Source organism: Poecilia formosa, unplaced genomic scaffold, assembly GCF_000485575.1.
Source record: "Poecilia formosa unplaced genomic scaffold, Poecilia_formosa-5.1.2 Scaffold442, whole genome shotgun sequence".
Taxonomy (NCBI): domain Eukaryota; kingdom Metazoa; phylum Chordata; class Actinopteri; order Cyprinodontiformes; family Poeciliidae; genus Poecilia; species Poecilia formosa.
Window position 1 is genome coordinate 230,972 of NW_006800381.1, and position 15,210 is coordinate 246,181.

Sequence of the window (15,210 nt, forward strand, 5' to 3'; positions counted from 1 at the left end):
TCACATATACAGTTTGGCGTTAGGTTGAGCAACAGGTGTAGGCTGAAAGTATTGCAGTATCTCTCAGCTGTCATCAAACCTGCGTTCAGCTGCACCTGGTGAACATCTCTGCCTCTGCAGTGGGTGAGAATCTGTGTGTTTTTTTTGTTAACTTTATGAGACTTTCAGTGTTTTAACTTAAATATTATACATTTAATCTCCTATCTAAGTACAGAAAAGCGTACATATGAAAATAACATTCAGCTACCTGCACGTAGTCTTCACTTTTCAGGAGCCCTTCTTTCCTCTTGAGAGAAGAAGCGCCTCTCGCCTCAATGGATTTGCGTAAATGGGTTTGGAGAGTCTGCACACTTGCTGGCTCGGTGCTCATCCTCAGTGAGCGTGAGTAAACTTCAGCGGTGTTTTATTCTATAAAAATACAAGCAGCTGGTTAATTTTAACTTTCAAAAAATGCAGATTGTGAAGGTGAACTAAGCTGGGAGGTGCCTCGCTTTGACGGCTGGTACAACAGTTTGGCGCATCCGGAGCGCGGAGCCGTCGGTAAGTCCCGGCAGGCGGCGGTCCCGGTTTCACACATCACCGGGTGACTGATGGTGACTCTGTACTCACGGCAGGTGCTCATCTAGTGCGCCTCGTGCCCGCGCGCTACTGGGATGGAGTCTACCAACCTGTGCACGAGCCTGTGCAGCCGAACGCACGCGGGCTGAGCAGGCTGTTGGCCGGGGGAGCTTCCGGTTTGTCCTCAGCACGCAACCGGACCGTACTGTCTCTGTTCTTCGGTAAATATGAAGGAAATTATCAATAAGAATAATGAAAAAATATACGATAAAAATACAAAAAAAAAGTAAAGTAAATGACTTAATGCTTCAGTCAAAAATAATAATTTGTGACTATTTGTGCTTCGTTGTTTCTCACATAAAATATGTCATAAATATGCATTTATAACGCATATTTACGTCATTGTAAATAGAAAAAAATTAGTGCATTTCCGCCAAAAACTCAGAAAGTTTCTAAAACGATAGAAAAGTCGAAAATTTGCTAGAAAAAAACTCAGGAATTATGAGATTAATCAGAAATTTCTACGTATGAATGCATTTTTTTCTAGAACTTTTTTGACTTTTCAAAATTAGAAAATGCCTTGAATTTTATAGAAAATTTCGGAGATTAATCTCAAAATTTCAGATATTTTTTTTTCTGGCAAATTTTCGACTTTTTAAATTCAGAACCTTTTTTTTTTCAAGAAAATCTTTGGAGGAAAAATGTTACTTTTTTTCTATCTACAATGGCAATAAATGCCATAGTAAATATGTTTTAGAAGTGCTCAGACATTACATACTTAGCTACTTGTGAAACACTGGAGCACAAAGAAGTCGCAATTTATTACTTTTGATTAAAGCACTAAGTGCTCTAAAAGAAAAATTATGATTTGTTTATTTAAATTATGTTGATGATAAAGTTAAATGGTTCAAAAAAACTGGTGTCATAAATTCAATCGTGGAAGCAAATTTGGGATCTGAAGTTTCAAAAAGGCACCAATTAGTATGTTATTATTATTATTATGATTTTCTCTTTAAGAAATACATTTAAGGTTTTTCTACTACTTTCGCTGTTGTTCTTCTAACAATAGTTATATTATTTAAAAAGACAGAAAATTATCAGGGAGTCAACATTTTAAGCTGTCAATATCATCTGTATTATCCATTAGTGCCTTTAGAAAGGCTGCTTCACTTTGATAATATAAGTCTGTACCTTAACTCTGTCAGTTTCTAAAAGCTGCCAACATTTCAAAATCCAGGATCTTTTGTATCAAAGACCGAAAAACAAATCAACTTTACTGTACTCCATTCAGCCTTCTTGTTATCTGCTGAGAGTCTTGCTCTCTTTCAACCTCCAGATATCATATATTGTAGAAAATGCTGTTTTTGTTTTGTGTCTTACATTTCTATATTTCCTGTGAGTACAGCTAGCTTAGTGTGTTGTTGTTACCACACCTGCATGCATGTCCCACGCCACTTAATACTGTTTATGCCATTAAGTCACTGGAGAAATGTGGGAGTAGAGGCAGGACACACCCTAGACATGTAGCTGTTCATCACAGGTCCAAAAGAAATGCAGCCTTTTCATATGAACCCACATAAGTTTTGAATTTTATTTATGCAAATTTAACATTTTGCACATTGTTATACTACCAAAAGCAACCCAGACGGTTTTTTGGCAATACTTTAGTGCTTTCTGGTATTTTGGAAAAGAAGCTTTTTAAAAAGCCTTCCAATTGTTCAGTCACAATGGAGGGGCACTGCACTGTTACCTAGCAACCCAAGCTGAGCCCCGCCTGCCACCTAGCAACCCAAGCTGAGCCCCGTCTGCCACCTAGCAACCCAAGCAGAGCTCCATTAAGTTTGGCCAGCTGATTGAATGTGATGTACAATGGCTGCTGGAAAAGACAAATGTTTTGTTGTTGACTTACCATTCAGAAACTTATTGCTGCATTCTTGTTGGTTGTGCAGGAGGCTCCACTTCTGCTTATCAAAGATGTGCAGTTGTGTAATTGCGCGTCTGTTTGCAGCCATTTTCACGTGTGAATGGGGCCTGTGGCCAGCTTCAGCTTATAAGGATTTACAGTGATAAGAGGCCCTAAACATTGTACTCTTGTAATTAATTAATGACTTTGTGAGGTTAAACACTCAGGAATCTGTGTCTCACCTTGTTAATTATGCTGAAATCTTTTCAGGTTACCATGTTGCCTTTGAGATTTTCGATGTAAGAACTCCTGGTTGCCCGCCTCAGTTCATGAACATCAAAGTCCCTAAAGGGGATCCTGTCTTTGATCCCAATGCCACTGGGAACGTGCGGCTGCCTTTCCAGAGAGGACAATGGAACAAACTGTCTGGCCAGAGTCCCGGCAACCCTCGAGCTCAGGTGCTCACCCTTTACTTCCTGTTTACGTTTAATCAGGGCTGCATTCTGAGTCGTTCTCTTTGTTTACTTCTGATAATCTGTGCCACTCATGCAGGTGAACTCTGTGACAGCGTGGATAGACGGGAGCTCCATTTATGGTCCTTCCTCTTCTTGGTCTGACTTCTTGAGAAGTTTCTCTGGAGGACTCTTGAAACGAGGGTCTGAGTGGAACATGCCGAATAAAGGAGGGGGTCGCAATTTCATGTGGAGCGCTCCCGACCCCTCCACTGGAGAATATGGACCGCAGGGACTTTATGGTGAGATTTCTCTCAATCCTTGCAGATTAATCACGATTAATCACAATCGACTCATTTAGTAGTCGATTAATCGTTAAATAGAGTCTACAGAGTCAAGTAAAAGGCCATTTGGTGAAAGAACAACACATTCAGAGCAGTATTTAGGCCAAAACTGCATAAAAATATACACTTTTCTGTAAATATGTTCTAGCCAAAAGTCCTAAAGTGGAATTTTTAGCGTAACCCTCTTCAAAAGCTGTATGAAAAATCTATTATTAACCACTTTTTGCTGTTAATTTATTAATCTGTTAATCAAAAAAAAAAATTGCCAACACTGTATTCTTTGCTACAAATGATCAAGTGTACACAAAACGAGTGCTATGTTATTCCATTTTAACAGAAACATATTTGTTTGTATCCTTTAATATGTTTCTAACACAAACTTAAATGAAAAATCTGCAGAATCTGCCACTTTTTTGATTAATCAGTTAATCATTAGGATGCGCTGCTCATTCTGAACAGCAAAGCTTAAGTGACTCACTATTTTCACAATCCACTAATCTGAAGAGCTAATTTCAAAATCTTACAGTCCAGAAAAAAACAACTGAAATTTAAACTGCAGCTTCAAAACAATCTGCTCCACTCTTCCTCTGCATTTTGCAATAGCCACCCAGTCGATACTGCCAGCTGCAGAAAGCAAAAACAAAATCAGAAATAATTTGTCATTAACAATATTCCAGCCCTTGAAGTCAGAGCCTGAGTCAAAGCAGGTCCAGCCTGACGTGCGCTGTGACTCTTTAATAATTGTGTAAATGGTATGTCACTCTGACCGCAGTAAATCCTTCTCTCTAAAACAAAAGGCGAGTCATGCAAGTGTCATAAAACCTGTGTTTTGTTGCTCCCGTTGTGAAAGTTGCATAGTTATCACCTTTTGGTTAAGTCGCAGGATGTTGTCCCAACTTTTGTCACATTTTTGAAAAAAATAAAACACTAAATTATATTTCTAATTAGTGGTTGATTACTGGTAGAAGAAAACAGATTAAAGTCTGCACACTTGAGAAACGTGTGTTGTTTATGTGTTCTTCTTTCATGCAGTTTGTCACGTATTTGACCTAGTTCTGCACGTTGCGGTCATAATGAGGCTAATTCACCTGATGAAATAGCAAATCGTCCTTGTTTGTGCCATCTTCCATGTGCAGAGTTGGGAAATGCATGGGCCAACGAGAACTTGTTCACGGCAGCAGAGGGGATTATCTGGTTTCGCTACCACAATTATGTCGCCGCAAAGTTGCACAAGAAGAACCCAGAGTGGTCAGATGAGAGGCTGTTTCAAAACGCCAGGAAGACCGTGGTCGCCACGCTCCAGGTAAACGCAGAAGAAGAATAATCCTCTCGCTGCACAGGTGATGATTTAATTTGCACTCTGAAAAGACGGACAGGAGGTAGTTAGGGAGCAGAGCGTCATTTCTGACCAGTCGCAGCTCTGCCCTGCACGTACACTGCAAAAACACAAAGTCTTACCAAGTATTTTTTTTTTGTCTAATTTCTGGTGCAAAAATCTTAAGTTCATGTGAAAAAAGCCAAAACTAACTTGCAAGTATCTTCAGCAAGCTTGTTTTAAGTAAATAATTCCTTAATATTGATTAAGATATGCTACTTCTTTTGGCAGATACATTTACTTCTAACAAGACAATTTTCCCATAAAAATAAATATCTACATTTTCCATAATAAAAATAGTAAATTTATTCTACCAAAAGCTCTTCAAGCGCCATTTTTAACTTCACCCAGTTCAGATTGTGTTAAAAAAAATCTTTAATATCCAGATATTAATCTGTTAATCCAAACATAATCAGCAAAAAACCCCGCAACAAAAAAAAGCCTCCCTTTTTTAGAAATGATCATCCATTTTTGGCAATAAAGAGTTTATTCTCTTATTTAAAATAGGAAATGAATTATTTGTTTATTTGCATATTTAATGTATTTCTAATGTATTTAAAACAGGGCTTAAATGAAAAATATACAGAATATGCTAATTGTTTGCTCAATTAATCAATTAATTGTCAGAATAATCAGTAACTTAACTGATAACTAAAATAATTAAATAAAATCGTAGTTGAAATGCAATAAAATGGGAAACTTGCTTTCCATACAAAGAAATCCCTCAAAAACAGAAGGAACAGGATGTTGAAAGTTTAATTAGGACACTTCAGGGAGAGCATTTAATGAATTTTTACCTTCCTTGTGTTTCATCACAGAACATCGCTCTCTATGAATGGCTGCCAGGATTCCTCGGAGACAGAAAACTCCCTCCTTATCCCGGTAAGCTTGAGCCGTAACACCGGCCGGTAGCGAGCGAGTGCGTACAAGTGCAGGGAATCAGGTAATGCACCGGCGACCGCAGTCCGCGGTGAGGTGAGCTACCGGTGGCGGAGTTTGACAGGCATGTGCTGCGTCAGCAAACCACTAGCCCGGCTCTCCCAGTTCTGCTGACTAAGCTGCCACGGCTGAAGAAAGTTATGGCGACAATAGTCAGAGGATCCCAGGACCTTACTCACTTTTATTTGTCAGGAAAAACACTTTCTAGATGCTGGAAGTTGTTTCCGCTCCGCAGCTTTTTGTGATATGTTTGTGTCTTTTTTTGCTTTGTTTTTTTCTTTGCAGGCTACCAGAAGTTTGTCGATCCAGGCATTTCTCCCGAGTTTCAAGCAGCTGCCATGCGGTTTGGTGTGACTATGGCGCCCCCTGGTGTCTACATGAGGTAATGATTCTGTGCTGCACTGTTTTTTTTGTTTTGTTTTTTTTTTTTTAGAACTCCCTGCATATAATCAGAGAGAAGGGCATTAGAGGTGAACCCTTTTTTTTTATATATATATATATATATTTATTGTTTTCAACAAATTAACAAAACTGCAGGACAGTTAACATACATTGACATATGACTTGTCAAACAGTCAGCTCTAACCAGGTAGTGTGGGATGATGCTGACAACACTGGGATCTTCTATATCGTCTTAATCCGTTGATCACAGTTGGGTTTGAACTAATTACATTTACAGGGATAACTTTTTTTTTCAGGAGTATTTTTACTACACTGTACTTTTTACTTTTACTTGAGTAGTTTTATTATGAAGTATCTCTCTTCTTACTTAAGTAAAATTGTGTAATTATGTTGTTTACTTGAATTATTTTCAAATTAGTTCATAAAATACCCAAAATTTCCACATAACTTACAATTTATTCTGTCTGATTATGTAATTTTTAAATATTAAATTACTGATGCTTTGATCAGTTACTCAGTACTTGAGTAGACTTTTTACCAAATACTTTTTACTCTTACTTGAGTATAAAATTTGGTTACAGTGGTTTTTCTTTTATTCTCTGCAGAAACAAAACTTGTCATTTTCGAAAGATAACCAACATCGATGGCAGTAAATCACCAGCAATACGTCTCTGCAACAGCTTCTGGAAGCGGCAGGTAAATATACTTTCAACTACCTTTTAAACCATACAAATTTGTGATACAATAAAGTTAAATAAAGTCATAGTATTTAGAGAATAGTGTCATGATATTACAAGAATATTTATTTATTTTGTTAGTGTGGCGCTAATACTCCATTAAACAGTTGAAACTAAACGTTAACATACACTAAATATAAAGAGTAAATTTTTTTCTGACTCTCTGAAGTTAAATCTGACTAAATTTCTCTTATTTTTGGTCAATTAGAATTACCAAAATTAATTCAATTTGCTACATGCCACAATAATGTCATAGATTTACTTATTAATGCCTTCAGAATCATTGAAGAATCATGAAATCACCAATAATTTTGGTGACTGACCTAAAACCAGACGTTTGGCTTAACTTCAGAGTGAGAAAAAAGGTGTGTGTGTATTTTTATTTGACTTATATAAACTTTTGGTTTCAACTGTACAACTAAAAATATTGAACATTTATTTTAGCGATTATATTTGTTTAATTTGGCCAAGAAGGTTGCAGATGGTTGATGTAAACTTTGTTAAAAACGCTGGTTCTATTTTAATCACAAATTTATTTACAGATGTTGCTGTTATGCTTTTAAAAGGCATATAAAGTTTTAAAATAATGGCAGCGCTGTTAGATAAACCCTGAGTCAACACGGAGGAAATGTTTAGGTATTCCTTGGGGAAAGATCATGGACCTTTACGTTCTGCTGAATGCAGATAATTTAAAGGTTCTTCAATGATAAATGGGGAAAATGTCAAGTTACGCCTCCAAGGAATTACTTAGACTATAAATATGTATTTAATATCTACAATTTGGAGAAGAAAGAAGGTTGTTGTTGGTATTTTAGCTTCTGAACGTTTGAATATCGTTTAACATAAAAGAAAAGAAACTTGGGATGCATATGGCCTTGCAGAAATGTTCAGTTATTAAACATTTTAACATTTTATGAGGAGGTGATGGGATAGAGTAACACAAAGTAGGTTTTTTTTACATAGAACACACAGAAGTTTTTTTTTATAATGTGGTAGGGTTCAAGATCCACTGTACCATTAGAACATCCTCTAATCTCAGTAAAATATATCCCACAGTTGTCTTACTGTTTATAGAAACCTTTTAAAATGATGTCAAATAGATTAAAAGGGACCTAATGTGCAAAATTCACATTTTGCATGTTTATGTGCTTAAATTTTGGTCTCAGCTGCTTCTAAAAACAGCCAAAAGTTTAAAAAAAAAAACTCCAAATGTTTTTAATGGTTTTTTGGTGTCTAGAAAATGACCCTATTCAAAAACTTCTGGAATGTAACGTCACAAATCAACAGGCACTGCTCGCTGCTTAGCAACCCTAGTGAATCCCAGCCCGTTACCTAGCAACCCAAGAGGGGCTACAGCATATTTGGTCAGCTGTGGGAAAAGACAAGTGTTTTGTTGTTGATTCACAATCCAGAAACCATTTGCTGCATTGTTGATGGCTGTGCAGGAGGCTCCACTTCTGCTTTTCAAAGATGTAAATACAGCTGTATAACTGTACTCTTGTTTGCAGCCATTTTCATGTGCAATATAAATATTGCACATGAAATATTTATATAGTTCTGCTCAAAATAAGCAGAACTAATCAGACAAAAATCTTACTATCTAAGAATGAATTTGCACAAAAAAATGCTGTTTTGCAGCCCATAGATTTATCCTATCGTGTTAAAGAAAGCAGGATGAGTCGCCTTTTACGATATTTGTTTTCTTCAGAGTGCCAACATGAAGACAAGTCAAGATGTGGATGAGCTTCTGATGGGCATGGCGTCTCAGATTGCAGAAAAAGAAGACCACATTGTTGTGGAGGACCTCAGAGGTTTTCAGTTTTTAAACTGTTGATACTGAAACATCCACTAGCGTCTAACGCTGTTTCCGCCTTCACAGACTTCATGTATGGGCCGCTGAGGTTCAGCCGCACAGATCTGGTGGCTTTGACTATCCAGAGAGGCAGAGACTTCGGTCTGCAAAGTTACACAGAGACGAGAAGAGCTCTGGATCTGCCGCCTGTAAAGACGTTTGAGGAAATTAATCCTGAGCTGAGCAGCAGCAACCCGCAGGTCTCACCTGCAGTCTCTGAAAAGATGAATTCATGGACAACAAAAACAGATAAAATGCACTAACCGTAACTCTGCGTCTACAGCTGCTGCGCGACGTTGCGGAGTTGTACGGCGGCGACATCTTGAAACTGGAGCTCTTCCCTGGAGGTTTGCTGGAGTCCACCGACGGACCCGGTCCGGTTTTCTCTGCTATAATCCTGGATCAGTTTGAACGCGTCAGAAACGGAGACCGGTTCTGGTTCGAGAACAAGCAGAACGGGTAACGCTCAACACTTCCCACCCGGATGGAGATACTTTTAATATCACCACCGTCTCCAAAAAACACTCAATCTTACCAAGTGGTTTTCTAGTGCAAATGTCTTAATTAACAAAACAAAATTTAAAGTAAATTTTCAGCAAGACGTAGGTGTTTTTTTTAACCCTTAAAAGCCTGGCCAGTCAAAAATAATCAGACATTTTTTTTTTTAGAACTTGGATGTTTTTTGAGCCTGGAAACAAAATGCAAAAAAAAAAAATAGCTTATTACATACTTAGGCTTTTCCTATAAATTTTGCTCACAACAATTTGAGTTTTAGATACAAAAACAATTTTTCCCACAACATTTAGAAAGTATTGAACATTTCAGGCAATTTTTCAGGAATTATTAACTTAACATTGATCCATTTTTTTTTATCATTTATCAATATTAAGAAATTATTGACTTGAAGTCAACAGTTTCTTAATATTTGTGAAAAAGTACTGCCAGATTAATTTACTTTATTACATGCAAACAACGTCTTTTTATAAGTGAAATAATCAGCCAGTAATAGTAGCACTTTCATTTTTATAAATATTAAGGATTTATTTACTTAAAACTTATCTTGCTGAAAAGTTTTTTGTAAATTAGTTTTATTTTATTTCAAGTGTATTTAGATATTTACACCATAAATTAGACAAAAAATACTTGATTTTAGATTAGATTTGTTGTTTTTGCAGTGTAGTAATGCATTTTTACTTTTCAGTTTGTTTACTGATGAGGAGATCCAGACGATTCGCCGTCTCACATATCGGGATGTTCTCATAGCCGTCACAAGCGCAGAGGAAGCCGATTTACAAGAAAACGTGTTCTTATGGACGGAGGGTAAAAATGCAACACGTTTGTTTTGTCATTTTTTTAAATGAAAAGGTGTTTTTATAGAAAAGCCGTCTTGCTTCCAGGTGACCCCTGTCCTCAGCCTGCGCAGCTGGATGCATCGATGCTGCATCCGTGCACCAACGTTACTAACCTGGACTACTTTGATGGAAGCCACGCCGGCTTCGGGATCGCCATCATTGTTATGTGTCTCTTCCCTCTTGGTCAGTGTAGAAATCTCTCTCTGTTTGCATCCTGGAAACAGTTTGTTTAGTGAAACTGATTATTTTTGCCTTCGCAGTGAGTTTTCTGGTGGCTTGTCTGGTGGCGTGCCTTCGGAAGTACAGGTACAAAAAGTTTCAGAGGAGAAAAGGAAAAGCAGGAAATACAACAGAGGAGCCGACTCTGGGAATCGCTGGTATGAAACCTGTGGAGTTTTAGCATTTATTTGTGATGTTTTGGTTGATTAAGAATCAGATTTTGTTTGTTTTTGTCTGTCTCAAAAAGAGCATAGAAAATACAAACCAATGTGAAATTAGAAACAAATAATTAAAATCAGGTTCTTAAAGTTGTCAAGCTTCTTCAGCATTTTTACTTTGTTCCAAACTAGCGCTTGATTAATCAGATTAATCGTGATTAATCTATAATCGGCAACAATTTTAGCAATCAATTAATTGTCATCTGGAGTAGATAGATTGTTAAACATTATATAAATGTTCAATTTAAGATGAAAATCCTTCTTTGTCTGTAAACATGTTTAACCCAGAACTCCTCAGGTGTCTAGTTTTAGCTTCATCTGGCTCAAATTCTGTAAAAAATAATTCAAAATCATCCAATTAAGCAACTTTTGCCATTCAATTATTAATTAGTTAATTTTAAAAAGTAAAAAAGATTAACTCCATGCTTTACTAATGTTAAATAAAGCAGAAAGATTTTCACATGTTGATGTGAAAAGGATTTTTTTAGCTGTAGATTTTAAGCAAAAATGTTAATTTTTATTTTAAAAAGAATCTAATCATTTGCTTTACATCTTTTAACGTATTTATAATATTGTATAAAATAAGGTTAAGTGGCTAAATTAAAATTCTACAGAATGTGACAATTTTTAGTAAAATAATCGGTAGCCTCTTCCCTATCAACAACAGTAAACAAGAATTTCTCTCAACAATAGATGTATTATTCCATAGAAACTGGATTTGAATTATATAAGCTAAGAAATTTCATGTCATTTTTTAAAAACAGCATTTTATTTCTATTTTTAGGATTTAAAATAAAGGTAAACAGAGGGTAAATATGTTTTGAAAAGCACATAGATTCAAAACTAATGAGAAGAAAAACAATATAAAGAAATGTTTTTGGTGCATTTATTGTCATTCTTGTTGAAATTCAGTGCAAATATTGCAGAAAGAATTTGAAAACTGGTTAAAAACCCTGAATTTATTATGTTTGTATTTAAAACATTAACTTGTTCCTTTTAATTGTTAGTCAAAGTTATTAAGAAAATATTAGAGCCACAGGTTGCAGATTCCTTGACATAAAATCCGAGATAAAAATTATGATACTTGTGGCTGTAACATAAAAATTCAGTAAAGTTTAAGATGTTTTTATTTCTTGATCATTTAAATTGCCCTGTTTCTTACTGTATTTTTCTTTTTCCTGTGTTCTTGGCTGCAGCGTACGAGTGGCAGGGCTGTAGAAAACCGTTGCATCCAGTCAGTGTGGAGATCGAAAACAGGAGGCTGCAGGTGTTGGACAGATCTGGGGCCGTGCACCGCTCCCTCAGTCTGAGGAACCAGAACCACCTGGACATCTTTCTTTCCAGCAGTCATCACCATAAATCTCTCCTGCTCAAAGTACCAAAAGAGTACGACCTGGTAAGTTGCTGACGACTGATTTAAAACGCAACGGTCCAGTTTAACCTTGTGGAGACAGATTTATATCTAAGCCAGCTTAATCCCTGATCTAAGCATGACTCTGCAGGTATACCTGATCTCCATCACTTTTATCTTTTGTGCTCTGTGTGTGTGCGTGCGTGTGTGTGTGCGTGCGTGCGTGCGTGCGTGTGCACATCCAGGTGCTGTTTTTTGATGATGAGAGCAAACGTTCAGAGTTTGTCAGCCACTTGCGCCTGGAGCTGGAAGACATGAGGCAGGAGATTAGAGTGAAGGAGATGAGAGAGAGGGAGCTGCTGAAGGAGGCGCTGACCAAAGAGCAGAGGGCTCAGATTGTGGAAACTTTCATTCGCCACGCTTTCTCCAAGGTAGAATCAGCCTCTGGATATTTACCTCACACGCTGCTCTGTTGCAGCAGGAGCAGCTTTAAGTTCGCCCGCAAAATATCGTCAAGTCATGTTTGAGGTCAAACCTCAGGCCGAAGGAACTAATTGTTGGCTTGACCTCTGATGTGACGAGGTCTGACCTGAACCTCAGCTGACGTTGGAGATGTTATACTGTGATGACAAATAATAACCAGGGCTTTAACTAACTACAACTGTAGTAAGCGATTATTTGATGATTAATCAATTAATCAAATAACAAAAAGGCAGTTTGCAGATTTTTCATTTAATCACTAAAACTGTTTTTATGCAATATTAGAAACATTGGAGATATTACCTTATGATGACAAATACTAAAACAATCGTTAATAAAAGCCTTAGTTATTAATCAGTTATTCTGACGATTAATCGGATAACAAAATGGCGCATGTTGCAGATTTTTCATTTAACCACTTACACTTTTTTAATCCCAATATTAGAAATGTTGGAGATATTACACTATCTCCAATGTTGACAAATAATGCCTAAAGCTTTAACTAATGATTATTTTAGTGACTGATTATTCTGACGATTAATCGATTAACCGTTTAACAAAACTGAACATACTGCAGATTTTTCATTTAACCACTTAAGCCTTTTTTTTATTCCAATATTAGAAATGTTGGAGATATTACAGTATAATGACAAATAATAACTAGGGGTTCAACTAACGCTTACTTTAGCAATCAATTATTAAGATTAATCAATTAATCGTATAACAAAATGGCACATTCTGCATATTTTTCAGTTATCCACTTATTTTTGGCTTTTTTTTTTACTGCTTTGAGTATGTTGTTCTTTGAGCAAATAACCTTTTTTGGGTCTTTATACTCTAGTTATCAATTAATTGAGTCATTGCGATTAATCCGATTGACAACAATGAATCCGATTAATCCAATTAATCGTTTCAACCCTAATAATAATAACTAATAATAATAATACTAACATTGCTGTCCTTTTGATGCTCAGGTTCTGGAAATAGAGAAGTGTGATGCTGGAGACATGAGTGGCATCTCCAGTAAGCGAGCCCGAGAGGTTCTGCAGTGCGAGCTGACCGCGTCAGAGTTTGCCGAGGCGCTCGGACTGAAACCAGACTCTTTGTTTGTGGACTCCATGTTCACGCTGGCTGATAAAGACGGAAACGGTTACCTCTCTTTTCAGGAGTTTCTTGATGTCATAGTCATCTTCATGAAAGGTAAAATCAGTGGTAACAAGTATATTTTGCATCTTAGATGAATTTTTAGCTGAATTTCTGGCTTTCTACAGTCTGTGAAAGTTAAGAATTAAATTTTGGTTATTTTTAAGGTATTCTAAGATGCACGAAAGCAAGAAAAAACATGTTTTCAGATTGTGTTTATGTATTTCACAAATAAATTAAAAATAAAACATGAATATCTGAAAATACACTGATATTACGGGATGTGGACATAAAATGGCGATTATTTAAGTAATAATGCCATTACTTAAAATGGAATCATTTTTTAAAGTAATTATTAAAGTCTTAAATAAATTATTATAATTATTTAAGATTTATAAAAATTGATGTAGGTTTCAATCTGTTTTTAAGAAAAAATACACATTAATGTAATGGTAAGTTTTATTTATGACATAATCAACAAACTATTTATTGGATTGGAGTCCTATTGAATGCAAACAAAAGTTTGCAAAAGCCTCTGGAAATTATATACTTTGTTCTAGTTTTGTAGATTGGTCTATTTTCACAAATAACATCTAGCATTTACCCACATTAGGTAAAATTATGTTTAAATTGTTACAAAGGTAGTTTAATTTTGGCTATGAGTTCCCTTTCCTGGTCGGGGAACAATGAGGTGAACCTATTTGTTTAGTTATAGGAACTGCAGTGAAACGTGTTTATAACTCCAGGGTCTCCGGAGGAAAAATCCCAGCTCATGTTCTCCATGAATGACATTGGTGGAACTGGCTACTTATCGAAGGAGGAATTCGCCAGGATGCTCAGGTTCCAGCAGCTTCATCTTTTTCATGGCTGGACAGAGTTTACTCGGCTGTTTTGTCCTTACCCTTTTGATGAATTGCAGGTCTTTCATTGAAATCTCCAACGGCGTTCTGTCAAAGACACAGGCAGAGGACGGCATCAAGGCCATGATGCAGGCGGCAGGGTTTGATGACAAGGAGAAAATCTCATGGAGGGACTTTCACTCGCTCCTGAAGGACCATGAGAAGGAGCTGCAGTTCGCGCAACTCAATGTCAAAGGTTTGAGAAAGTTTGGTTTAAAGGTGACCTATCGTGCTTCCTAATATAGATTAGGATAAGTCTAATGGCGATACAAAACATGTTCATCACATTATTTGGACAAAATCACTCTTGGATAATAACATTTTAGTCAGTTCTGCCGAATTTCAGCTTCATTCAGAATAAGCTCTTGTCACTTTAAATGCTAATGAGCTACTGCTGGCCACACCCCCCCAACTCAATGCTTATGCTTGCCCTGGAAACCAGCTGACCAAACATGCTGGAGCTAGAAGAGGGCGATATGGACTTAAACTTTAATCACAATATTTAGTGGTACTATTGAAGTGACAATAAGAACTATTCATTTAATCTTTTTTTGTTAACTGTATGGTTCTGACACAAATACTGCTCCATCCCATTTGGAATATGCCTCTTTATGACACTAGTCACATAAAAAGTGTGACTTGTATCACTAAACTGCACACATATTGTCAAATTTAATTATACTTTAATTGAAAAAACAGTGGAGAAAAAGTCAAACAAACACTCCCAACAATACAGAGAGTTTTTGGAGGTTTTAAAAATCACTAAGTGGAATTTATTGTGACAACAATAAATCAAAATTCTTATTATAATGAGAAATTTATCATAATCGTTAATAAACAACACGATAAATGCTGACCTCAGCTTTGGTTGCTAGGTGACAGCCTGGTCTGGCTGAGGTTGCTAGGTAACGGGCTGGGCTTCTCTGAGGATGCTAGGTAACGGGCTGGGCTTCTCTGAGGATGCTAGGTAACGGGCTGGGCTTCTC

General features: G+C 36.7%; 1 protein-coding gene across 1 annotated transcript in view; it reads left to right on the forward strand.

Annotated features, from left to right (window-relative positions):
* The first annotated feature begins 47 nt into the window (after window positions 1-47).
* Window positions 48-15,210, forward strand: part of duox (dual oxidase) — a 26,768-nt gene continuing 11,605 nt past the window's right edge. The window contains exons 1-21 of the mRNA XM_016663763.1: window positions 48-129; window positions 248-381; window positions 457-540; window positions 615-779; window positions 2,732-2,919; window positions 3,014-3,215; window positions 4,394-4,560; window positions 5,451-5,514; window positions 5,857-5,953; window positions 6,579-6,669; window positions 8,419-8,521; window positions 8,590-8,762; window positions 8,846-9,021; window positions 9,764-9,882; window positions 9,960-10,097; window positions 10,175-10,291; window positions 11,548-11,747; window positions 11,948-12,133; window positions 13,157-13,382; window positions 14,072-14,165; window positions 14,245-14,420. Of these exons, the coding sequence (XP_016519249.1) occupies window positions 315-381; window positions 457-540; window positions 615-779; window positions 2,732-2,919; window positions 3,014-3,215; window positions 4,394-4,560; window positions 5,451-5,514; window positions 5,857-5,953; window positions 6,579-6,669; window positions 8,419-8,521; window positions 8,590-8,762; window positions 8,846-9,021; window positions 9,764-9,882; window positions 9,960-10,097; window positions 10,175-10,291; window positions 11,548-11,747; window positions 11,948-12,133; window positions 13,157-13,382; window positions 14,072-14,165; window positions 14,245-14,420 (2,833 nt within the window). The 5' untranslated portion in view covers window positions 48-129; window positions 248-314. The remainder of the gene's footprint in view (window positions 130-247; window positions 382-456; window positions 541-614; window positions 780-2,731; window positions 2,920-3,013; window positions 3,216-4,393; window positions 4,561-5,450; window positions 5,515-5,856; window positions 5,954-6,578; window positions 6,670-8,418; window positions 8,522-8,589; window positions 8,763-8,845; window positions 9,022-9,763; window positions 9,883-9,959; window positions 10,098-10,174; window positions 10,292-11,547; window positions 11,748-11,947; window positions 12,134-13,156; window positions 13,383-14,071; window positions 14,166-14,244; window positions 14,421-15,210) is intronic.